At 36.0% G+C, this 24,848-nt stretch overlaps 1 protein-coding gene across 3 annotated transcripts; it reads right to left on the bottom strand.

Annotated features, from left to right (window-relative positions):
- Positions 1-355: 355 nt before the first annotated feature.
- Positions 356-21,935, bottom strand: LOC113761811 (protein CHROMATIN REMODELING 5). Of its 3 annotated transcripts, none has more exons than XM_027304963.1 (31): positions 21,684-21,935; positions 20,485-21,247; positions 20,311-20,378; positions 16,048-16,494; positions 15,000-15,224; positions 14,772-14,855; positions 13,941-14,000; positions 13,763-13,866; positions 13,469-13,520; positions 12,095-12,158; positions 10,556-10,649; positions 10,349-10,436; positions 10,133-10,267; positions 9,290-9,481; positions 9,139-9,206; positions 8,357-8,450; positions 8,137-8,261; positions 7,980-8,043; positions 7,408-7,620; positions 6,378-6,620; positions 6,163-6,273; positions 5,852-5,938; positions 5,370-5,552; positions 5,000-5,080; positions 4,682-4,915; positions 4,254-4,409; positions 3,952-4,129; positions 3,663-3,844; positions 1,526-1,879; positions 1,342-1,435; positions 356-1,223 (listed from the first exon to the last, which is right to left on the bottom strand). In XM_027304963.1, exons 2-31 carry the CDS (start codon positions 21,113-21,115, stop codon positions 802-804), a joined length of 5,133 nt encoding a protein of 1,710 aa, XP_027160764.1. In that variant the 5' UTR covers positions 21,116-21,247; positions 21,684-21,935; the 3' UTR covers positions 356-801. The 3 variants fall into 3 exon arrangements, with proteins under 3 accessions (XP_027160764.1, XP_027160755.1, XP_027160772.1); XM_027304954.1 differs by having other exon boundaries at positions 21,726-21,935; XM_027304971.1 differs by having other exon boundaries at positions 20,311-20,375; positions 21,726-21,935.
- Between the last annotated feature and the right edge of the window lie 2,913 nt (positions 21,936-24,848).

Genomic DNA, 24,848 nt, shown 5'->3' with positions numbered 1-24,848 from the left:
ACCATTTCAGATAACATGACAATAAAAAAGGCAGAGACCCAAGGTGAGATGGGCTACGCTGCCCTGGTTGCAGCAAATATTTAGACTTTCAAAATTTAAATAACAGTAAAAAGCGGAGGGTAAAGAAAATCCGAATCCCAGGCAGTACACTGTCGACTGATTGAGAAAAAAATGACACACCAACGAATGAACTGTCGAGTGATTGAGAAAAAATGAAAAAAAAAAAGTATGGGTTACCAGGCGTGGTTACAAGTAAGTATACAATGCTCAACATTTAGGTGGTAGCTCGCAGCCTTGACACAAAGATGCATTAGACAATAACAATGGTAGAATGACAGAATACTAAACACTGCTCTGGTAAAATAGAAATTCATATTGAATAATCAAAATTGCATAATGTACAGTTTACATACAAAATGTCATTCCCATTGGTTTTATAGCAAATCACCATGGGGAATCTTTTTTCGCCTATTGCACTATGTACTAATGAAATTAGAGCCACTGGACTCATAAGAAAAGAAAATTAGCAAAAAGAAAAGATAACTAGAAAGATTCCATGTATTTGATTGGCCAAGTCCTGTCCTACACATCTTGAGGGATCCTCAAATTATCTCTGCCTTGCCACTGATTAGGAGGACAATTTTCCTCTGAAAAAGCAGTCCAAAATTTTCAAAACACGGGAAAAAACTATCTGCAAAATTTGTGGTCCCCCGGACAGACAGTTTCCGGCAAATATCCAAAAGCCAAACAGCTAGGAGAAAACTGCCCACTTTGCATTGATCCTCAATCATGCATGAAATCCTACTTGATACCCGACGAGAAACCATGTCTTGGGGGGAAGCCAGCCTGATGCGTTCTGAAAGGCCTCCCATTACTGAAGTGTCTGTTGTCTGACGGAGCTGCACCAAGAATCCCAGAAGCGTTTGGATCAGGTATACGCGTACCATTACTCGAGAGTCTTTGATAAGGAGACTGAACAGGCTGAGCTTGGGATGCATCAGCTTCAGCTCTTCTCCGTCGTTTCCAAGCTTCAAATTTTTCTGTATCAATACCTCTGTCCATTAGAGCGGAGATCTGATCCCCAGGTACAGAACCATTCAAATGTGAAGGCCCAACTCCAGTTAGCGGTTGCTCCTGTTTAAGTTTCGAATATATCTGATGAAGCCTCTCGCCTGACAAATTTGAGAAGCTGGAGACATAATTCCATAAGCGTGTCCTCATCCCTGTGAACATAAAACAATTAGTACCAGAACTGCTGGAAATGCAGAAAATAACGATGTTCATCCCCTTGGGGACAAGCTGGAAAGAAGAGGATAGGAAGGAGTTTAAAAACAAACATACTCTCTTTTTTATATGGTCCCTCCTCATATTCCAGGACAACTTGGTCAATTCTCCGTCCAAGAAGCTGTAAGTAATTCCGAATTTTGGAAAGCACCTGATATCACCAGATATTAAGACAACCTTCCAATGCTACATCAAGAAGAGAAACATGAGATGAAAGACAGTAATTAAGTGCTAAACCAACCGTTTCTTTGGGGAGATCGGCACTGGTACTCTGCAACCTCTGTAGACGTTTGAGAGTTTTTTCCTCATCAACCATGACATCTTCACACCATTCCCTCCATTTCACTTCCTTGAACTGTTCATATACTTCTTCATTATCAGACATCTCACCTTCCTCTTTAACTAAAGGCTCAACTTTTTGAGGTTTTGTAGCTTTGGCCCTATTTGTCTGAAAGTTCTGACCAGGAGAATCGGATTTCCCCTGTCTGCCTTTTCCACGAGCTACTGAAACATTTAACAGAGCTCCTTTTTGTTTCTTAGAAACCTTACGGCCCATTTTGATGTTAGAATCCTTGCCGCCAACAGCCACAAGTTCCTGTTAACGAGTATAGACTTAATTACACAAGTTGACAGATACTTAAGTTGCTCCAAATGCAACCTAAGAAGCAACTGGTCAAAATACACTTCTCAGTAACTGCCAATAACACAATAGAAGGCATGAGATCAGCGACAAAACTTCATAGCAGTATAAAGTAAGAGATGAGGCCTCAGGAATTTGACAGTTTGATTCTTGGAAACCAGCAGTATAAAGTAAGAGATGAGCCTTAAGGAATTTGACAGTTAGATTCTTGGAAACCAAACACACAGTTGACAAATAAAAGACTTTAGCCAGATAGTGAAGGGCTCAGTTCAATGGCCAACTTGAATGTGCAGTTTCAGAGCAAAAATACTACAGGGCACTTTGCAGCCAGATTTTGGACAGGGTCATACAACATTTTGGGTGCTTAGACTGAGCCAAGGGGGAAAAAGCCCTTAGATGTTATAAAGGACAACTAGGAGAACCTGACAAACTAGCTAATTAGAAAGCAAAGTTGATCGGCCACATTAAGTTACAGGTCCTTTCCTGTAGACAATGAAAATTTCAAAAAAGAAGAAAGGAAAACATTTTCAGATTCATTATTTTAGCATTCTGTTTTGTTATTTCTAATTTTCAGTTAATAGAGACATGCCATCTTTTCCTGAACTACAAATTTCAGTTAACAAAAGTTTCTGCACACCTTTTATGCTTCCTTAGGTGCATGGTGCAAACAAGCTCTAGATGTGGAGCCTAAAGGTTTTTAGGAGTGATTTCTAGAGATTTCCTTATTTCTCCTTCTTGCTTCCAATTCACTACAGTTCTCCACAATTTTCAGCTTTTAATTGCTTACCCATATTGCTAAAGAGTGTCTAAACAAACCTATCAGCCCCCCTTTAGCTTGCTGCGGCTTCATACTCCGTGCAACCTTCCCTCCAACAATAAGCATGCCACAAAAGCTTGCAATAGTAGCTCAGGAAGGTAATGATCAAAATACCAGACATACAAGAACTATGAAAGATTTGACAAACCACAACGAAAGATCAAATATAGCAGAGTCCCACTGTCTTTTTCACACGTGTATGTCTAGAACCAGCAATCTCAGATGTCATGGAAGGCATGAGTAGAAAAGCCCCAATTAAATAAATCAACAGGTTACTACTCAAAGATAATGCTTTTCCTCACTGCTTTTCAATCAAAGAATGGTCCAAAAATATCTCTGTTCAGTGTGAGGTAAAAACATTACAATTGTTTCTTTTGATAAATGACGAGTGATCCCTTATTTAACCATACATCAACGAAAAACAAATTTTTTATCACTACATATACGAGTACTTAAATCGTTTGATGTTGAATACATCAGTACTTTTCTCAAATTTATCAACCAATATGTACGTTGTCTTCCAAGAAGAATAACAACAATGAAGGAACAAACTATTCAATCAATGCATTCTTTGACATTAAAAACACCAGTGTTTTTATCAAATTTATCAAGCATTATCCACATCATCTTCCCAACAAAAATAATGTCAATGAAGGAACAAATTGGTCAATCAATCTTTACTTTTTAGTAAGAATAAAAATTTTGAACGACCTATAATAGAATGGGAAATATTGACAGGCAGGAAAAAAATGAACTTCTTCCAACATATCTAATATCTGCTTTCCCTTTTCCACCAGCAGTAGAAAAAATGAATCAATCAATTAGATTATCCAGTATCGAATCAACACCAAAACAACAAAATGCTGAAAGGATGACAAAGCTTGATACTAGCATTGCTGAGTTACAAATGATATAGCCTACCATTTCCAACAATTGTGAACCTCGTTCCTTCAACTGAGGAGCACGTGGCAAGAATGTCTCATGGTGCTGAAGTTCCACCGGTGCAATCTTTTTTGAAAGACCAAGTTTCTCATCTAATCTTATTTTCTCCCAATTGCCAAAACCATGGTAATGGATTCCCAAAAGCAGCCTTGCATCATCCTCTGATAAGATGAAGATGCATATATGCATCCATCACTAAATTTCCACCAACAACTAAAGATAAGGATAGAGAAACTCCGAAAGACTAAAAACCTAATAGAGCACTTACTCTGGTTCCAGCCACAACCTTTGGACCACGTGGCTGGTTTGAGATAAGCCAGTGCTCGGAATTGAGAGATTGGATCTTCATACCGGCTAATGCGCTTTGCTAACAGTTGAAGCTCCTCAACGCGACTTAGTAGCTCATCTGCTTTTACAGGGACTCCAAAGAAATCCAACAAAGGACCCTACAAAGATTAAAGAATTCATATATTAGCTTATGACAGGTTTGCAACTCTCAGAACACAAATCACGCATCATATAGGCAGGAATCAAAACTTAATAATTGGTAACGATGATAAAGGAACCAACTTTTGGATCAAAGCTTTCTGCTTTCATTGCTTCTCTACAACCATCGACCAGAGCATCATAAAGTTCAACCTGTGCCTCAGTCGGAGCAGCTTCAACTGCTCCGCCAACCTCTCCCACTATTAGGCTGATCTGGCTGTCATTCCCAAACTTTTTAACCTAGTTGAAGAACAAATTCAATAAATTACAGGTATAAAACCATCATTCTGGAGGAATCGGAAAAGGATAGTAACAGGGAAGTAAATAGCAAAAAACAATTCATCTAAGAAGATAGTCATAAGGCACATCAAATCAGAAAGGCCATCAACGGATCTTAAGCCGCCAGGACATTTCCCAAGCAGTGCTATTAACCAATAATATGCAAAATACCAGGATAATACAACAAAATTCACCAGACCAGACTACAACTGTAACGATACAAAAGAGCTTACTGCACGGAAAAATCGCGTAGCATCTCTCTTGGACAGGTTCCCATAGGACCAGCCTCTTACTTGAGCAGTAGCACCCTCAATGACAGGTGGTGAGTAGCCAGTATCTGCCTTGCGACGCTTTGATAGCCTTTCCTGGGATTCCATTCCCCTTTTCTTCCTTTTGTTGGTACTTTCAGGAGGATTTGCCTCTGCATAGCTCTTAATATTCCGAGCAGCACGAGGAGCTAGAGCTTCCTAATTTCCACATCAGCAGTAAAATAAAAGCAGCATCAGTAGAGGAAAATCAAAATTAAGCAAGAATGGCAATCACATGCATACTTCAGCTTGAGCAATTGCTTCCGGCTTTATCATGCGGCTCCAAAAACTCCCATCATCTTCAGCACTGCAGAAATTTGCAACCTGAATGCAGTGGCAGAAAAAGAATATGAAGCTAACATGTAAATATAACAAAAGTGTACAACTGTTGGCAGAAAAGGTTGAAAAAGGCCAAATTGAGAAAAGAACAAAATGAACTATACAAAACATGGTTGCAATAGGAAAAAAAAATAACATATCAAGTAGAACATTGAGATGACTTTCAGATCAGAGACAGAAAAGTGACAGGATTAAAGAAACTTTAAAACCACCGATATGATAAACAAAAAGAAAAGATCTTGTAGTCATCTAAACCATAAGCAGGCACACTTGCCTTAAAAGCACTGAGAAGTTCGTGTCCTTCCTCCTCACCAGCTCCCGTCTCTTCAACCTTTTCTGCTCGTTCAAGAATTTCATCAATACTCATATTTAGGAGCCTCTTTTTGCTTTCTTCGTCATTTCTGTCTTCTTTAAATAATTCCTCTGCTCCAAACCTCAAGATCGCCGAAAGCTCATTCTACAATCAACAAACCAAAACAAGGTCAAGCAATTACGAAAGGGGCTATACAAGACCAATTTCATTCTACTCCTCCCATCCTCCTCTATCTGCAGGGGCAGATGTTGAGGTGGGAGGGCTGGAGGAAGAGCCTTATTCAAGAGGTTCAAAACAGCACATAGAAATTAATAACCACAACAACAGAGGTTCATTCTCCAAAAAGCTAGAACACCAATTATTTTCTAGAATCCATTTTGCTTCATATAAAAAGCAAGTAAAATGGAGAACAATCAAATTGAACATTGATGAAGCATACGCACTTTGTCAAAAGCACTCCCTTTCTTTGCTTCTTTCTTCTCCAATCGACCCTCAGCATTTAGTTTCTGAATCACCAAATGATCAAGGACCTACATACAATTCGTGAATATAATAAGAAACATGCGCAATAGCACAACAACAATAATTCTGATTGATGAGTTGACTGTTCTATGACAAAGAAAAACATATAACAGATTATCATAGGACAAGCACTTGCAGCTTGCATGTACAATCTGTGTCTAACAAGCACAATAAAAGTTGATGATATACAATGCAATCCAAGAGCAAGAATATAGACTTAAAATTGGTGTACCATCTTCTTCTTAGCCCTCTCCAAGATATCTTCCTCCACACTCTTACTTGTCACAAACCGGTAAATGTTAACAACTTCTTGCTGCCCAATCCTATGAGCTCTACTCATTGCCTGATCCACAAGGTTGATACATAAAATGACAACAAACTTTAAAGAACAACCAAAAGGTTAAAGCATTATTATGCAAAAGGAGATGTGGAAATCTCAATAGAAACCTGCAAGTCATTCTGAGGATTCCAATCTGAATCAAATATGATAACTGTATCAGCTGTTGCAAGATTAATACCCAGGCCACCAGCACGTGTAGAAAGAAGAAAACAGAAATCATCACTTCCAGGGGCATTAAAATGGTCCATAGCCTGCTGCCGCAACTCAGCCTTTGTACTACCATCAAGCCTTTGAAACTGGAACCCTTTAAATGACAAATATTCTGCCAGTATATCCAGCATCCTAACCATCTGTGCTTCAAATAGATCTCAAGTCATCTTGTGAATCTGAAGATAATGAAAGATGGCAGCATGGGAAGGGCCAAAAATGCATGCCCTAAAACAATAGTATACTCAAATCCAATCTCAAACAACATTATGTGGAGGGCTAAATTAATCACATAACCAGAGATCCAAAATTCCACACAAGGCAGTTGTAACTTTAACCGTATGAACAAGCAAATCTTACCCAAGCATCGACTTACTGCATCAAGCATCAATTGCCAAAGCAAGAAATCCCCAGCACAGAAGCAAATTGATAATTCTATCTAATTTGTTCAATATTATTTCTTATCAGTCCATGTTAGTAACTAGTGACATACTAGATTCACTAATCCTTTGGTAAAATACTAAAATGCACATGCACAAGAGATCAAAATGTGAATCTGAAAACTTAACAGTTACTACAAGACAAACCTTAAAGATACAGAGTCAGATTTATATCTGACATTAGAATCAATAAGACATGGGAAGCTCCGAACTTGTGATGTATAAGAGTACCAATTTCATACATCTCAAGATTTTTATTGCCAGCCAAAATTGAAAATACTAAGAAAAATTATTTCATTATAGGACGAGAGCCAAGTCTGATTTTATCCAAGTTTAATTACTTCAAGATTGAGTAACAATGTTCAATTCAAAATCAATTTGGGCTAAAAACAACTTGCAATGCAGCCCCAAAAGCATGATAAATAAATATACAATTCCATCAAGAACCATGCCTAACCAAATTATTGAATTTGAATAATGATCTGCTAACCTGAGAAAAAATTAAGACACGATGTTTGGTCTCATGCAGTCTATTCAGCAATTTATCAAGTATAACTAGCTTCCCACTGCTTAGCGTTATTCTCTCCAGCTTAGCGCTACTAAAAAAGTTTGTGTCCCCACCATAGCCATGGTCTGCACTTTCAAACAAAAATGGATGATTGCAGCATTTCTTCAACTCCACCACTATATTTAAAAGTGAAACCTGCAAATTTGGAAAACATCAAGCCTGCTGCTTTCAGACGAAATAAAAACCACTAAAAAAATCAGTATAGTTCTCCATTTTTAAGTTAAAAAGCATGCATCATTGAGCACGTATATTCTCTATTTAGAACTCCAGAGATTGCGCATCAAAGAAATAGAATAAAACGAAGTAATCATGCCATCAATAAACTGGAAGGTGGTTGAAATCGCACTGAAAAAGAAACAGCACTGTAAATAGGAATGAGTACACCGAAATGACAATAAGTTTATGACAAATGGATGGAACCATTCAAATTCAAACTTGCTTTGTGCAATTTGATTATCTAAATCTCTTCATTGTAATTGGGTGTCAGAAGTGACCTGATTTCCGCGGACACCTTTATTCAAATCATGGAAGTTGCGCTCCAAGATCCACTTATAGTACCTAAATATACAATGAAGGCCAAGAAACCCATAAATCATAAGACAGCTGCATGTCTTATCAGGAAAACAAGATAGGTACAGGGAAGCAGCATACTGTTTCTGGAGTGGAGACATCTCAACCCTTAGTATGCGCTCAATCTTAGGAGGTAAGGACTTCTCAACATCCTTGATAACTCTTCGAAGAATGTGAGGTCTCAATTCCATATGAAGATTTGCAAGCTACAATGAGATTTGGCATGGGCTTCAGATTAATATAAATCAGCATTTTAAGAAATTAACCAAAAAGCTCAGTCACAATCAATGGAAAATAGTACCTCAATTTCATTAAATGAACTAAGATTTTTGTAGTTTTGAACAAACTCATCCTTACTAGAGAACTTGTTGGCATCAAGAAAATGAAGCAAAGCCCTGTGATATGATAGATTAACAAAAAAATTAGCAGGCACCCATACACTGAAAATATACGGGCAGAAAATAGCTGGAACAGCCATGAATTTCTTATTAGAGGGAAGGTGAAGGAATGGAAAGAGAAAGCCACTTTCTTGTGCACGTTTGTGTAACAAGAAAAATTGGGAGGAAAAATGGGTAGTTAGTTGTAGTTATTGAGAATATTGTTAGTAACTTACATTTTTCTTCCAAAATCCTGCAAATTTTGCAGGACACATAAGTCCAGGAAACTGAGGGAAAGTGTAGGAAAAATTTATATGTTTCCTGCTAAACAAACACTCAAAGGGATAACCAACTTTACTTCATTCTCCCACACTTTTCCTTGTAAACAAACACTACCTACACCCAAACAAATTCAAAAAAGAAGACTGTTGCTGGTTCTGTTTGGGTGAAAGATAAGCTAATGAAGTCAAACCCAAATGCTACTGTCCTCAAAATGTCAGGTGGACGACATGTACAATTTGGCACAGAGGAAAGAATTAATCTATCCTCAATTGCTCTGTTCAGTTAAGTCACCGCCCAGTGAATCGCTTTTAATGGTCAGATCTAACATTTCCTACTTGAATTTAACAGGGTCTGATAAACTGAAGGAATATGATCTACAAACTTCAATAAACAAATGGTTGTTAGGCAATGTTAAGAAACTTACCATAGCTCTTCCACACTGTTCTGCAATGGAGTACCAGTAATAAGCAACTTATTCTTCGTGCTAAATTCCTGTCGAGTCATAGTGCAGAGTTATAATAAAACAAACAAATATAGTAACTTATGCAATCACACTGTCAAAATATTATTTGTACCAAGAGTGTTGTATACAGAGAAGCTTCACTGTTCTTCAGCCTATGTGCTTCATCAACCATGAGATAATTCCACTTAATTTTTGAGAGGACAGCTTTGTCCTTCAGTAACACCTCATAGGTAGTCAAAAGTGTATCAAAATTTATATTCCTGCCAGTTTTCTTTTCATTGTAAAATTCATATTGCTGACAAACCTGTAATTCCATAGAAAATGCAGGACAAATAAGTATTAAAAAGATGATACAAAATGACATTCCTGAGCGACATAAAGAACTATTCCATTGTGGGAAAACTCAGGGACAAACTACATAAATCCATCTCCGACAAAGACTAAAATTAAGAAATGTCTTTTCCAGCAGAACCATTTCATGTTATAGTCTGATATACTCCAATTTGTCGTTAACAGAAAGCTCATATCCTTCACCACCAGAGGCCACTCTTAACATTCTATGATCACTCAATGTATTGTCAGATGATACACATTTACTTGCACAGTATCGCTATCAAATTCCCTAGCTCAAACACAGAAAAAGAAAGCTTGCTGTGAGTGAAAAAGAAACCTTCACTGTCTAGTTATGACCACATGGCAGTCACAGGAAGGACAGGCTAACACTAGGCAACCTGAGATGCATTTCTACTAGTAGTTCTCTTTAATTAGGAATTAGAGCAGGTTTTCCAGTGACGTTCGGCTAAGAAACAGAATTCTCAGCAGTGAAACCAAAGTTTATGGACCTGAATACCATGAACTATAGAAAGAAAAAATTGCTAGTATCCAAAACTGAATCGATTTCCAAGTGGCTTGTCCATTTTATTATCAAAGAAGTAGGATAAGTAGCTGAAGATACCTCACGGCTTGCACGGGTTCCAACGTACACAATAACATTCATGTCGGGAAGCCACTTTCTAAATTCTTTTGCCCAATTAGACAAAGTTGATAATGGAACAACAACAAGAAATGGTCCCTGAATTTGCTGCGCATTCTGCAAGAAACAAAGGATAATTCTGTTAGAGATGATAAAAGAATACTAAAAAAGGACCACGAGAAAGAATATGCAAAGTACCTGCAGAAATCCAAGCATGGACACCGACTGGACAGTTTTACCAAGACCCATTTCATCCGCTAATATAACATTTGTATCATTTCTCCAGCTATTAAATGAAATATTGAACCAAAAAAAAAAAACCACTGCAAACATGAGTTTACAAGTAAACATAAACACGCCTAATCCATTAAATTGCATGTCAGACCACAGGTGCCAAAATCTTACCTGTTAACAAGAAAATTCAGACCTTCAAGCTGATAATCTCGAAGTTTTCCTCCTTTCAACCACTCAGGCTGTTCATCAAGCTTTCGCAAACTTCCTAATAGAGTAACCATTTTTGCTCTAACTTTAGTATTAATACATGAGACAGACCATAACAAGTTATAAATGAAACACGTAAGAGAACCACATACTAATTAAAAATAAAGATTCATGTCTAACCTGCAAGAAATACCATACAAGCTTTAAAGAAACTATCATATGAATAATGGCTAAATATTGCTATTGATTTGTCAAAAACATGCCACTTTAATATTTGTTGTTAAAAAAAGCTTAATAAAACAACAGCATCAGCGGCCAGGAACAATAGAAACTATACACACCACTAAAAATTAAAGCTTCTAGAAGTTATCCAAACAAAACAGACAAGTTTCGAAATAGCTAGTTTCGATATCACAATCCAGAGGTCAAAAAGCGATGAAAATGTAAAATCTAATATCTATAAAGCATGTGAGTGAACATCAAGATTCTGTTAGTAACAATATAAGCCTTTTAATTAAAATTCGAATGCCCTGCTCATAACATCAAACCTTGAAATTAAAAATTGAGAAAGAGAGAAAGCACCAAACCTTAATTAATATGGCAGCAACCTTCAAGCTTTTGCCATATGCTAAATATGGTGTTATATTGCACAATGTAATGTATTAGTTCTATTGTGATAACCATCTTCACCTTGAACACTTGAAAATTAATCACTACCCTATTCCCAGGGAATGCAAATTAAAACTACAATTCTCTTGCAGAGTAGATTAAAATAATTCCCCTGGTCATAAAATCGAAACTAAAAATATTTTCCACCAACCACCTTCATACTATTGTCATGCTAAATATGGTGTCATTTGTTACATCATGTAATATAAGTTCATCTTCACATCGGACACTTAAAACTCTAACTGCTCATGTAATACTAGGCTACCTAAAATACAAATTAGAGTTACAGTTCCGTTTGCATGGTAGCTTAAAAGAATTCCAATATGGAAAACTAACAAGGTCATAAATCACTTTTAAAACAAGTGACAAAAGTGGAAGTACGACATTATATCCCCAGAAAAATAGGAAGGATAATAAAAAATTAAAAAAAGGCCAAAAAACTCAGCAAACACAACTAACAAATAAAGTATAAAAAGGGAGCATCATAGTTTAGCACAGTACAGCTGAAAATAAAACAAGACAGAAAAATTGCTTTCCATCCCAATTGTCTCCCATGATTTCATGTTAGCTATAATCATTTTTGCTACAAAAATACATTTTCCCTTTTAAACTTCATACCATTCACATCCAATTGGTGATTTTTTCTTTAATTAAGATAAAAAATTTTCCAACTGCAAACACATTGAAGCCAGACACATTACTAGCCTCCCCAAGACAAGATCAGAGAAAGAAACCGAAAAAAAATGGAGAAGGAAAACGAACTGTAAAGCAAGGATGCAAAAGTCAGAAATGATATTGACAAAATAAGCTAGCTTATATACAAAACCATCACACCTTTGCTCTTTCTGCGCTGTAAATCCACTGTTGCTCCTTGGATCATTATAGCAGCCTCACGGGTCTGTAACCAATAAGAGCTTTTCATTACACATAGAATCAGTATAAAACACACAAATCAAAAGCAAAAGAAAAAGAGAAAACAATCACGACAGATATGCTTTTGCCGATCTAATTGCTAACACACTCGAGTGCAATTGAAAAAATTGGAATATTTTAATAACACTGCCAAATTCATTTCCTATGCTGGCTATATACAAGTCAAACAAAAGAAATGGAATGAAGACATGCACTCATCTAAGGGAATGAAGGTACACATGAATAAGGAGAATTAAGTCACATATTCATATGGGAAGCCAGAAAGAAGTTAGTATAAACTAACAGAGAGGGAGCAAAAGGAAAGCAGAAAATAATATGTTATTGTCCACATTTGACAGTGATATGCAAAATTGCAATAGAGCAGTATCATAATTGCACCATGGCTTAAAATCAGCATTTGATGTCTACATTCTAGGGTGATTGTTATATGATTTCTTAGATATTCTGGAATTAGTTACCTTATGAAATAACTTTCACAATCTAGATGAGATAAAACCAATCGTCCCTTATCACTGATAATAAAGGAATTATCCAGCTAAAAAATTGTCACTTTGATACTATATTGACCCAAAAGAAAAAAACAAGGTGACAAATATCAGACATCACATTCAGGAAACATCTCATAAGAATTTCAGATCCAACAAAGGATCAGAACTGACAATCAATATACAAGTCAAAAAGTATTTCAGCCAATAAAAAGGTCTTAAAAAAATGATGTTAATTATATTTGATATGAAGAATAATCACTCAAAAGTTGCACTGACTTCATTCGAAACTTTTTCAGGACTTTGATCAACTGTTAAATCATTAGAAAATCAATTGGAGATTGTACATTACAGCTATTGTTCTTGATTAAGTGCAATTATTGCCTCAAGATTAGGACTAGCTCTTCAAAGTCCAAAAAACAAGCAATTTTGTTACCTCAATTTTAAAGTTCAAACAAATCCTGAAATGAGTTCAGAAAAAAGTCTTTTACACACTATTTAGCAGTGAAAGTTCCTTTCCATACAAATTTTTTTAAGGGAAATGAAATGATTCAAGTAAAGATGGACAGAAATAAGATAACACATAAGAAAATTTTCAAGGATGCAAGCTATGAAATCAAACTAAACAAGCAAACATATGAAGTGGAAGCAATGAGCATAGAAAAGTTTAATGCAACTCAAACTGAGATTAGACAGTTCATAAAACTGATGCCGTCATCACCCTTACCACCTTTTAAGATTGGAAGGAAAATTAAACAAAACCCAACATTATATCTTAAAGAATGCAAACCTTGTATTCATCGATAGCATCTTGAGCAAATGAAATATCAACATCCTTCTCCCTACAATAGTGGAACAAACCCAATATGTATTTAAATCCAGACTGAATGGTGAAAAAAATGATAAATAAACAATGACTGACATAAAAAATGCAGCACCAACAGGAACCCACTGAAGATATACCATCTTTAGTAGTCAACATAAGAACACAAGATGGGGATCAACACCCTAGAAAAGTCATTAAAAAATTTTACTTATTTCACCCTAGATGATAAACTCCAGAAAATGAAGCATTCAAAATTACCAAGTTGCTTCAGCATACGACAGTCCTTGCCATTTAACTAAATATTCTGGCACCACATCACCGGAGATATCTTTGGTGATTCTTTCAGCAATGATTCTCTCCACCTGAGTTTCAATTACCCAATTTCATCATGAAAGGCTCACAGATGTTCACCCAGGAAACTGATTCTGAAAGTTACCTGACTATTTTGCTTGATAATGTCCAAGTCCATTTCCTTGCTCACATCATTCACCTCAATCTACCAAAAGTAGAATGTGATAAAAGAATTGAGGTAATAAGAAGAAGTCAGAAGTTCTGGAAGTATAATCAAGACAAAAACATTATGTATCCAAACTTGAACAATTATTGAAGAAGATAAAGATCAACAATCAATTCAACCTGGGACGATGTACTGGAATTATTCAGCGTCCAGACACTTCAGTAGACAAGCATAGACCATCTAAGTAGAAACTAAAGGCTCCATCATATAGTTTGTGAACATTATAGCATTTCCATACAAAGCTAAATCATGTTAGATAAACAAGTAACTTTGTCCCAGGTCAGACAACGTTTCTTCAAAGAACTCTAGAGTCTAAAAGGAGGGATCACTAATGAGTCTAAAAAATCAGTATAAGTCCATTTCTTGATTCTAAGCCTCTTTTCAAAGAGTTAGATGAAAACTTAAAAAAGCAGCAAAAAGACAAGAATTAATCCTCAAATAAAAAGGAAAACAATTAACATGGCAAATTCCGTCTCTATATTCAATATTAATCAACAAAACCATTTTTGTCAACACTACAGAAGAAATTAAACATATTAAACTTCCAATGACATCCTTTACCAAATAGCAATTTTAAACCTTGCTGTTGTGATAGCATTCCATATAAAATGCATGAAATGAGTTCACTCACCAAAGTTCATCCAATTCGTCCAATCGCATAAACAAATATTCTCTTTAATCAATAGTTTAACATCAATATAAATATTCTGCTTAATCAACAATTTACATCAATATACTGCAAGAGGCTACCTCTTCACGAGATACTTTCTTCCGGTACCTCACATCTTCAGTAACTTTTTTGGTATAGTTCACAACCTTTTTAAAACCACTGAGCTGCAAATAAAAAAGGTAAGGAAAGATTAATAAGCTGTTGGCTAAAACTGCCATATTTGAAAATGATTTTCAAATAACACAGCATCTCATAACAGTAATTATACCAAACTAGAGTTTCCAATAATCGTAAATCTAATGACTAACATTTTGCAAATCAGAGAATGATTTCCATTGACAGTGCAAGTGTGACTGGCCTTTCCATTTTATCAGAAACTCCATCTGATTCCAATCTGGTTCTGAGTCAAACAAGTGACTTAACAGAACAGGTTCTGTTGATTTGTTGTTCCTTAAAGCTTCCTCCGCCATGCCCTTTGGCTGATGCCACAATACCTTTTCAATTATGTCACCATCTTCATCTTCAAATTCCTCCTATCATTGACCAAGTAGATAACAATAATTACTTAAACCTTTCCAGATACACTGGTGATACAAACAAATATACCATAAAAGAAAATCAATGCTGCAAGGCCATCTAAACCTCAAGAACACACAGACATCATCCTTACAGAAAAAGAACATTAAAAGCAAGAAACAGAAAAGGTTGATTATCAAGATCATCAGAAGACACCAACTGCTAAAAGAAAGCTTAAACCTTTGCATAAAATTGCTGAAAAGCATTCAACTTGTAAATAGGCAAAATACAGGCAAATTAACCACACTCAAGAGTTTGATAACCATAGGTACAAACTCAGATGCAGCTAGTAAAGCAGCATGAAGGGGACTAAAAGCACTCCTAGATCCCGACCACAAAAGAAAACTTATACAATAATAATAATAATAATAAATTCTGTACAAAAGTTTTAAAAGGTGTTATCAATAGTTGGAATAGAATTTCAAGGACCCATAAAAAGATAGTCAAATGTTGTTATTGCATAACAAATGAAGAACAAAGAAAAACAAAAACAACCAAAATGGTTGCCATTATTCAATGTGTATTTCAGCTCTTCCAATCACCTTATAAAACAAAGCATTTTTGCAAGTCCGACCACCAAGGGACACTAAGCTCAATGATTTCAGAAGTTATAATCAGATTACCAAAGAATTGAATAAAGTCTCAAGAACTTAAAAAAAATTTAGAGACAAAATCTAGAACTCCATATACTAGTGTCAAACTCATAAATTGAAAGTCACAAAACTAAGAAATGAACCAGGAAGAAAAGTTAAAAGCTTCCATTTGAAACCACATGTTTACCTTCTGGCCTTTCTTTTTCTTGCCTTCATCAATTTCTTCACTTTCTTCACTTTCAGCATATGATACTTTACGCACTGAGCGACTTGAACTTCGAAGTTCGTTGATCCTATTAGAACTGCTAACTGATGCTGATCGACCGTCATTCTTCCTCCGGATCTGTGTGCCTCTCCTAGTCATGCTTCGGAAATCCTCTTCGCTATCATTCTCTGAGTCCTTTTCCGATAACGATTCTTCATCAATTGAAATTCTACCTCTTTTTTGCCGACTAGATGACATGACCGGTTTAACTTGTCTGGTAGACTTCACACTTCGCCCACCCTTGCTTTTTTGCCTGGCCTTCGGCTTGCTATAATACACATCTTCTTCATCTGAAATATTCAGATCATCCTCATCCTCATTGTTATCAGATTCATCAGACTCTTCAGCACCCCAGTCTTCATCTTTTTCCTACAGAGAGATGCAAAAAAATTACTCAAAAAACGTTTACATCTTCATTCTATACCAGAACAAAATCTCTTGTGCTGTCAAAAGACAGTTGGAGTGCACAATGCTAAGCATCTTATAGACGCCCGTTTTTCAGACTAAACATAACTAGAAGCAGACGAATCACATCTCTGTTTCAATCATGAACAATTTGGCATCTTATTCCAAACAACTTCAAAAATTAAAATTACAGGAGACTAAAAAGCGAGACCAAATGAGAGATATTAGGTCAAATTAGAGAAAAATCATGGAATAACAAATTCCTTACTTGGGAGGCAAATGTTCACAATTTACTTAACCACCTAATATTTATAAGTGCTTCAAGAAATTTGACACCATAGGTTCTCGCATTTTAAATATATGCAGCTAATAAAATAGGACAGCTGAAGTTAGAAAACATAAGGTGTGAGCCAAAAAGACAATATCTAACCTTCTACCCAAATGAGTTGAGTGAAAAGAGAAAGACAACAGGGCAAGAAAAAAGCCAGAGGTCGTGGAGCAGTTTGATCTGTTTGCACATTTAATCCCTCAACTGAATTCATGTAATCCCAGAATTTTCAACTCTTACTAACCAGTCTACTCTCTAGTCCTCATTTAGATACAACGCATGAGTATGATATCCATGATCTTTGCCCTTAAAAAACCTTTAACCCTTGTTTACCTAAAGTTCCTAAAATGGCCTTGTTAACATTAATCCAAACATAACAGCAGTCATCTCAAAGTATTTTTCCCTTACTCACATGGACATATAAATCACAAAAGCACCACAACACAGTACACAGTTACATGCAAAGGTGAGCAGAAAATACAAATCCAATAACAGCAAAGACACATTAATCAGACAGAAATTACAAAGAAATGAGAGACATGCACACAAACAGATTTTACAGGTAAAATAGACCATGCACATACAAATTACACGTGGTACAAATACACGGCACATTAGATAACATAAATTGCAAGCTGTCAGACACTAAGACTGATGTGTCAGCATGTCTACACCTGTTTACAGAAGGAGCTTATTTGTTGGGCTGGGGCTGGATAGAGATTGAGCAGCATAGGAAACCAAAAGTGGTTATTGGTGAAAATTAACAGTAGCTGATGGTTTCAGGTTTGGTTTGGAAAGAATACAGAGCTGAAGAGGGGAATAAAGGAGTGCTTCTGGAGGCAAATTGAGATTGAGAGCAGAGTTGCAAGCCCAAGGGGAATTTAGGGGTTAATAGTGCTTGATGTTACCATTGCTCGAATATTAGTATTGCATAAGGCATGTGCATCAAAACTAGGAAAGGGTAATACCAAAAATTTAAACAGTGTATAAATGTAGTGAAACAAGTACATTGCTGTAGTGTAAATAATTACTTGTCAAATTTGTAATTTGCATTCAAATTGCACTATCAGTTTAGTGAAGGTGTCATGTGGAGGCAAACAACAAAAGTAACCATTCAACATATGCCTCTTTGAGCTTGTAAATAACATCCCATATGCAAACAATTTACTCCCTCAGTTTCTGCTGTGGTTTGCTTTTGGTAACCCAAGTTCTCTTTTTCCTGCATCCATGTTTTGCATTAATCTTTAAGCGTATTTAAACCCAATGCAATTTCCATATACAACTAGTTTTGCAGGTTTATTACTCCCCAAGTCATCTATTAATTGAAAAATGGACATTCTGTTAATAGATTTAAAAAAAAAAAAAAAAAACCAACAAACAAAAACAGTTACAGAATAAGATTTTTGAACGAAAAGCTCTTATTCCTGGAATAACCATCAGACAGGAAATACAGACTTAAGCAAACTTAGTTGAAATTTCAAAGCTACCAAATGTTAGTAATATGCCAAAAAGATCAATTTTATAAAAATTATAGACTTCACAGAATTCAACAGTATTCTTTTTAAGGAGTAAGGAAACTGTTCTTTTTAAAGAGAATGCTTTTGTTCTTTATGAAAATTCTCGTGTCATGCCTTTAAATGCAAATAGACCTTTCCATTAGTTTCTAAATAAATGCTGATATCCTTCAAGGATGTGAGTTTAACAACACCAATATTCCAAGATAAAAAGGACTAAATGCCCAAACTTTTTATTGCAAACAAGATTGAGAAATAGTAAGCTATCCAGAAGTAACTAAAAAATTTTAAGCAATAAATACTCTATCATAGTGTAACTAAAAAAAAAAGGCTAGCAATAAACATATCATAGTTGCAAAAGGTGTCGTGAGGATCAGTCGCAGACGTGACTCTCACTAGATGGAGGGACACATAGGACAAAGAACAAAAAAGAAAAGTGGAGAAGGAAGAGACTAGCATGTGGAAGGCTTTTTTGAAAAAAAAAAAGAAAAGAAAAAAAGTGGAAGGATAAAGGGTATTTTATGACAGGAAACTCTGCAGAGAAAAAGGAACATCCGAAGGCTGTGACAGATGTACTCAATAAGGACAAGAGTAGAAAGCAGAGTAAAGAAAGGAGAGAGAAACATCCCTAGGAATAAAGGGTACTTAAGTGTCTATGGCGTTTCAAAGCAAGCAAAAAATAGGATGCCGACTCCATGTGTGTCTTCACTCTTATATAACTCAAATGCACTCAGCACTCCCAAAATTTCGTGCAATTGCCATGATAACATGCACCCACATGTTCCAATATTTTATACAAACCCAAATTACATTGCAAATCAACAATAACCTTGGTACATTAAAAGTATTGTGCCTGTACAAATTCCTCGCCTGGTAGAAAAAGACAGACAAGGTGCATGCAAACGTGCCTTATCGTCTGCCTCATGCACCTTTAAAAACTAGGACTTCATCCCCGTGTTGTTTTAACTTGTAATAGCAACAAATAACTATTATGTCCAGCTCCAGTATAATTCTCAACAGAATAATTGCAGGGACACTGAAAAATAGGTTTTCAGAGGATCTCGTAATCAAGCACCCTACCTTTATGACACTTTCAGGAAATAACTTTATCATTTAACTTCCCCGCATAAAATGCCTGATAGCAATAATGGTAAGGAAGGATGAAAATCGTCTGATGATTACGAGATTTAAAATATGCAGATAGCCTTAAAGACAATGCAGTGTAGAACAGAAAGGCACTAAATGAGGGAAGATAACATCGTTAATTTGAAAACATAGATGGCCTTTTCAATTTAAAGAGTCATTAAAGGAGGGAAGTGTAACTGTTCTTGAAAAGCATTCCAATGACCAACTGATCATGAAGAATACAAATTTTCTAATTCAAAATTGTCTTTTTGACGTTCTCATGACATGACAAGAATATATAGCATTTCAACTCACATATTCAGCGGATAATCATTTTAGTTGCCTAGAGTTGCTCAAAGAAAAAGTCAAAAGCAAATAGCAGTTTGTCTTTTTTAGTTTCCCATTTCACTATTTGAATGCTCCATCACGGTTTCCTTTCACTTTCCAAGAACAGAACACCAACATTTCTCAAAATTGCATGTTCATGATAACACCTTTTAAACCCAGACCAAAGAAATTGGCCAAACAAAGCAATTTCGCACTTTACCGATCACAATACTTACCTATTGATATCACACAAAATACTTCTACCATCAAGGTCTTTAAGGCAATCAACGCCCACAAAGCTAAATCAATTTTAAACGATTCTTCAACATATGAAGATGATAGAACGCTCAATATTAAACAGAGCAATAGGTATCCATTAGTAACAGCAGGTCAAAGATCCAAAAGGAAGTCCACATCCTACAGTTAAGAGAATAATCTATCATCACAAAATTGTGTTGTTAACTGCATTAACATAGAATAAACAACCTTGCCTCCCCTTCGTCCTCTTGTGGCACCAAAATCTGGATCAAAATCAGCATCATCCGGATCATCTTCTGCAAGCAATCAGAAACCAATAAGACACTGAATGGTTTACTATTGGTGTTATATGCATCATAATAGCAATATTGCAAAGTTGCAATAGTTTAAAAAGCTGCATACCATCCCCTTCATCCTCATCGTCCTCCTCATAATCAGCAGCATCATCATCATAATCAGCCTTTGAAGACTTTGACTTTGTAGATGCATACTTGTTAGCAGCAACAGGTCTGGGTGGTGGCTTCGAACTAAAGCCACTGGAGCGATTCAATGCTCTGTGATGGAATGAGTCACTCTGATCATCACCATCCTGCTCATAGTACTCATCAGACAACATCTCATCCGGAGGGACACTCTGACCCTTACCCACTTCTTTCCCATTATCACCATCTTCCAACTCATTGGCCTTATCTTCCTCTCCATCAGATGATTCATCTTCAGATCCTTCTTCATTTTTGTACTCCGAACCACTCTTTGACTCTTCTCCCGACTCCAACACACCACGGGACTCCATGGGCTGACAATCCTTCCAAAAACTTGAACCCCATTTTCCAGCCACAACTGTCCTCCTTGCAGGCGGTTGCGTGCCTGCTAGTCTACTATTATCTTCCACAGCCACCTCATTATCACTCGAAGTGGCTTCCACTTCATCATTGTTTCCTATTACTCTATCCATACCCTGTTCCTGGTCTTTCTCATCCAATACCCTTCTCTGTTCTATGGTTTCATTCGTATAATTCCTATAGAAAGCCATTATTGCTCTCTCGCATTTAATTCCTATATACTCACTTCCCACCACTCGCCAATTAATGCACGTACGATATATCCAATCAATCAATGCTATATCCTTTGTTAGTTCCTCCAAAATCCCTCCAAAATACACAATCTGCACACAAGAAGTCAAAATATAGCTGTTTAGCACGTAGAAATCAAAACATACCTAAAACATTCACCCCCACATTCATATAAAACAACCTCAGAAAAACATTTGGATGCAATTCAAAAAGGCATATGCAGCTGCAATCCTAACTCTGCCCACCAAAAACAGAGCACATAATAAACACAACCAAACTCACCATCGTAGAGAAAAATCATACCCAAAAGTACGGTCAGAGTACCAGGCAGTTCAAATTATAAACAATAGACCAGAAATATTCAAAAAAATGGATCGCTCAATGAAACACCACTCTATAAGCAAAACAAATTCAACCTCTTCGGCAAATAATAACTATCTATAAATTGTGCAGGATAATCCTAACTCCATACCCGAAAAAAAAACCCTAATTCACCCACAAAAGCATCGGAAAGGCCTTGATTTATACCAAAAAGGAGAAAATGAACCCATTTCATTAAAACCCGCCCACCTCCGACGAACTTTCGACGAATTGAAGCCGAGAATTGACGAAGGAAAGCTGCCAAGGTTTTACAACCTTTCGCACGCCGGAAAGTGACGTAAGCGGGAGAAGCAGGAGAACAGCCGGCGGCGGAGAAGGGAGGTAAAAAGAGGAAGGAAATGAAAAACGGCGTCGCTTCGTTTCTGAAAACGGGAGGTTTTTTTTCTTTTTTTCGTTTTCTTGATTTGGTTTGGTTACTATTAGTTGTTTTTTATCTTTACACGAAATATATATATAAATATATATATATATAGGATTAATTACATTCACCTCCCCTGAGGTTAGGCCAAACTACCAATCAATCCCTATGATCTCAAAAAATAACAGATACCCCCTTCAAATTTATTATTGTTTAACAAAAGTCACCCTATCATCTAAAACCGTTAGGGATTCTACTAGTGTTGGCCAAAATTAAAGTGAAAGTCCAAAAATGTCCTTCAAGACCCACATGCCATTATTTGTCTATTATTTTATTCCGAAAATAGCCTTTTCCATCCGGATAAAGATTAAACAATGAAAATACTCTAAAAAAATCCATCTGAATGTGGTCTCTTCTAGTTGTGCTTCAACATAAACGGCTAGTGAAAATGATCAATTGTGTTTTTCCAAGTGATTGAGCACTTAATTTATCCCTTGAATCTCTTTTTTTTTTTGAAGTTTAAATCAATCAAATTTTGCAAAATTTTAGTATTATAATGCACATCTCTATACCTGGAGATTAGTCATTACAATAGTAGGCCAAATGTAAGAAACTTACTCTAGAACAGCCAAACATAGCATCAATATTGAGAACTAATCTTCCAAATTCTCCAAAAATTACTTCAGATGAAATACTCAAGCATCTATCTTAATGTTAGATTTGCACCAGAATGCATATTTTTTTGGAAGTAAACATTATGAGAAAACATGCAAATGCTCTTCACCAGAATGCATGTTTTTATTACATTATTAGCAACACTAGATTAATAGCTATTGATAGGACTTATGAAACATTGCCTAAGACCTAGATAGCTATCCAATTATAACTGATACCACAGAAGACTTGCTAAAAGCATTAAGTCAACCAAGTTTGCAACCAAAATAAAGTACTAGTAACATAGGACTCAATACATGACATATTAAGATATAAAAGATTTTCCAGTAACTGGTGCAACAGATGAGGTAAAAAGGCAGCCATTAGAATGTGCAAGTGTCTCTTCTCCATTAGAATTTGCAACTGGTCTTGTTCCTGCCATAGTTGAAGCCTCTGCAGTAGCTAATGAATTAGGAGCAACATTCAATGATGAGTTCTTGGTAGCTTTTGCCTTCAACACCTTTCTCACAAGATCATTACCCATAAGCATGGATGCACATGAACTTCCAAACATCTCTTCTAATGCTCTAGTATTGGTACCACTTATGTAATCTATTGACCCCTAAGTATGAAAGTCTTTAAATAAATTAGTGAAAAGTCCATTTATTGGTCATATAATTCTTTAGAGAGTAAGTAATATAACTTGAGAAGTTTGAACAGATTCCTGTGTTCCTCCAAAAGGAATGTTATCCACAATTGACACCTGTGTTCCTCCATGAAATAGTCCACGTGCAGCAACTGTTGTTGCCTCAAATTGTTGTCCAGACTTTTTAGAACACATTTCATTTTTATCTAGATTCGGCTTCAAGGAAAATGAAATGCTAAAGTGAGTAAATCTTAATGAGTTTAAAGATGTACCATCCTTCCAAGCTCTCGTCACTTCAACAAGCCAAACAATACTACTACAATCTTCTATTTTGTTTTGGTTATCATCGGGATTAGAAAGTAAAATATTTGAATAAACAAGAAGGAGTAGAATAATTGAAGTTTAAAGATTAAAGCTTTGAACCATGCAGAGGAGAAAAGGTTAATATAGAAGGAGAGAGAGTGTAGGAGTATGATGATAAATAAGATGGTTGCTGGAATAGTGGTTGGAGTAGTGACAAATATATAGGAGACATCTATAGCTTTTCCTGCCAAAAGGCTATTTGAGTAATTTTAAAATATTTTTTTTTGTTTTAGAAATTGATCAAACATGTTGAAGGGCATTTAGTCTTTTTCCTTACTTCCATTAATCACAAGTCACGAAAGTTATTATGAGAGGGTATCTGTTATGTTTTTAAACCACGGGGATTGATTAGTAGTTTGGCCTAACCTTGAGGGAGGTAAATGTAATTAACCCATATATATATATGTATGTATTATTTTTTTGAGTGATTTTTCTCCGATTATAATTTCTCTCTCCTATATATATACGTTTTGATGATGGATTGCGGATGAAATATGGGGTAGTAAGTGCTAACCTACGCCGATGGAGGACAGGATAAATATCTGTTCACCGTTATTAATCCTACAAGAAAGAATAGCTACAAAGAGAGATAGAAGGAGGGCAGAAGATTTACCGGGAGTGGCTTGTTCGATGATGTCCAAATATTGAGAAAGAGAAAAATAGAAAATTCTTCGTAAAGAGAGAAAAAGGAGGAGGCCCTTTTTGTGTATTGATGGAGAGTTGCTTTTTGGTGTATTTGGATTTTGGGGTGAAGCCACCAATTTGGTGTTCTTTTGTGAAATGCTACGTGTACCCTCTATTTTTGGTATATAAAGGGGTGAAGGAATTATTTATGTTTACGTGTACTTGTAGTAAATATATTTACTCTTAAGTTTTGAATAAGGTGTATAAACATATAAGTTTCTCATTTGAAAATTGTGCATATGAAGCAGGTCTGCAATTGAAGTGATTCAGAAAAATGGAGTTGAGGTAAGGTTAACTTGTTTGGATTATTAGTTTCCACAGAAAATTTTTATGTTTTGTGTGAATGCATTTCCCAATCATTTTTTTACTTCACACATATCAAATTGCTACAATACATTTTTCTATAAAAACTCCTAAAAATAGCAATCCAAACAGCACTGCAATAACAGTGTAGTAATTTCTTTACGCTAGCAATTTTGATTGTGCGTCATATGCAAATGATTTGAATATCAAATTTGAATTCATGTGGCATGATCTAAATCTGCTTGTGTAAAAAAAAAATGGGTAAAAAACAAAAAAGCCCCCTGTGGTAAGTCTAATACACAGA

Source organism: Coffea eugenioides, chromosome 1, assembly GCF_003713205.1.
Source record: "Coffea eugenioides isolate CCC68of chromosome 1, Ceug_1.0, whole genome shotgun sequence".
NCBI lineage: Eukaryota > Viridiplantae > Streptophyta > Magnoliopsida > Gentianales > Rubiaceae > Coffea > Coffea eugenioides.
Note: the sequence above shows the minus strand (reverse complement) of the source record. Positions and strands in the feature narration are given on the sequence as shown.

Coding starts and splice junctions, on each gene's coding strand:
- LOC113761811 (XM_027304963.1), bottom strand. CDS start 21,115: ATGGCTTTCTATAGGAATTATACGAATGAAACCATAGAACAGAGAAGG. Junction 6,274..6,377: donor ATCCTCAGAATGACTTGCAG/GTTTCTATTGAG, acceptor CTTGTGGATCAG/GCAATGAGTAGAGCTCATAG. Junction 5,081..5,369: donor AACTTCTCAGTGCTTTTAAG/GCAAGTGTGCCT, acceptor CACTGCATTCAG/GTTGCAAATTTCTGCAGTGC.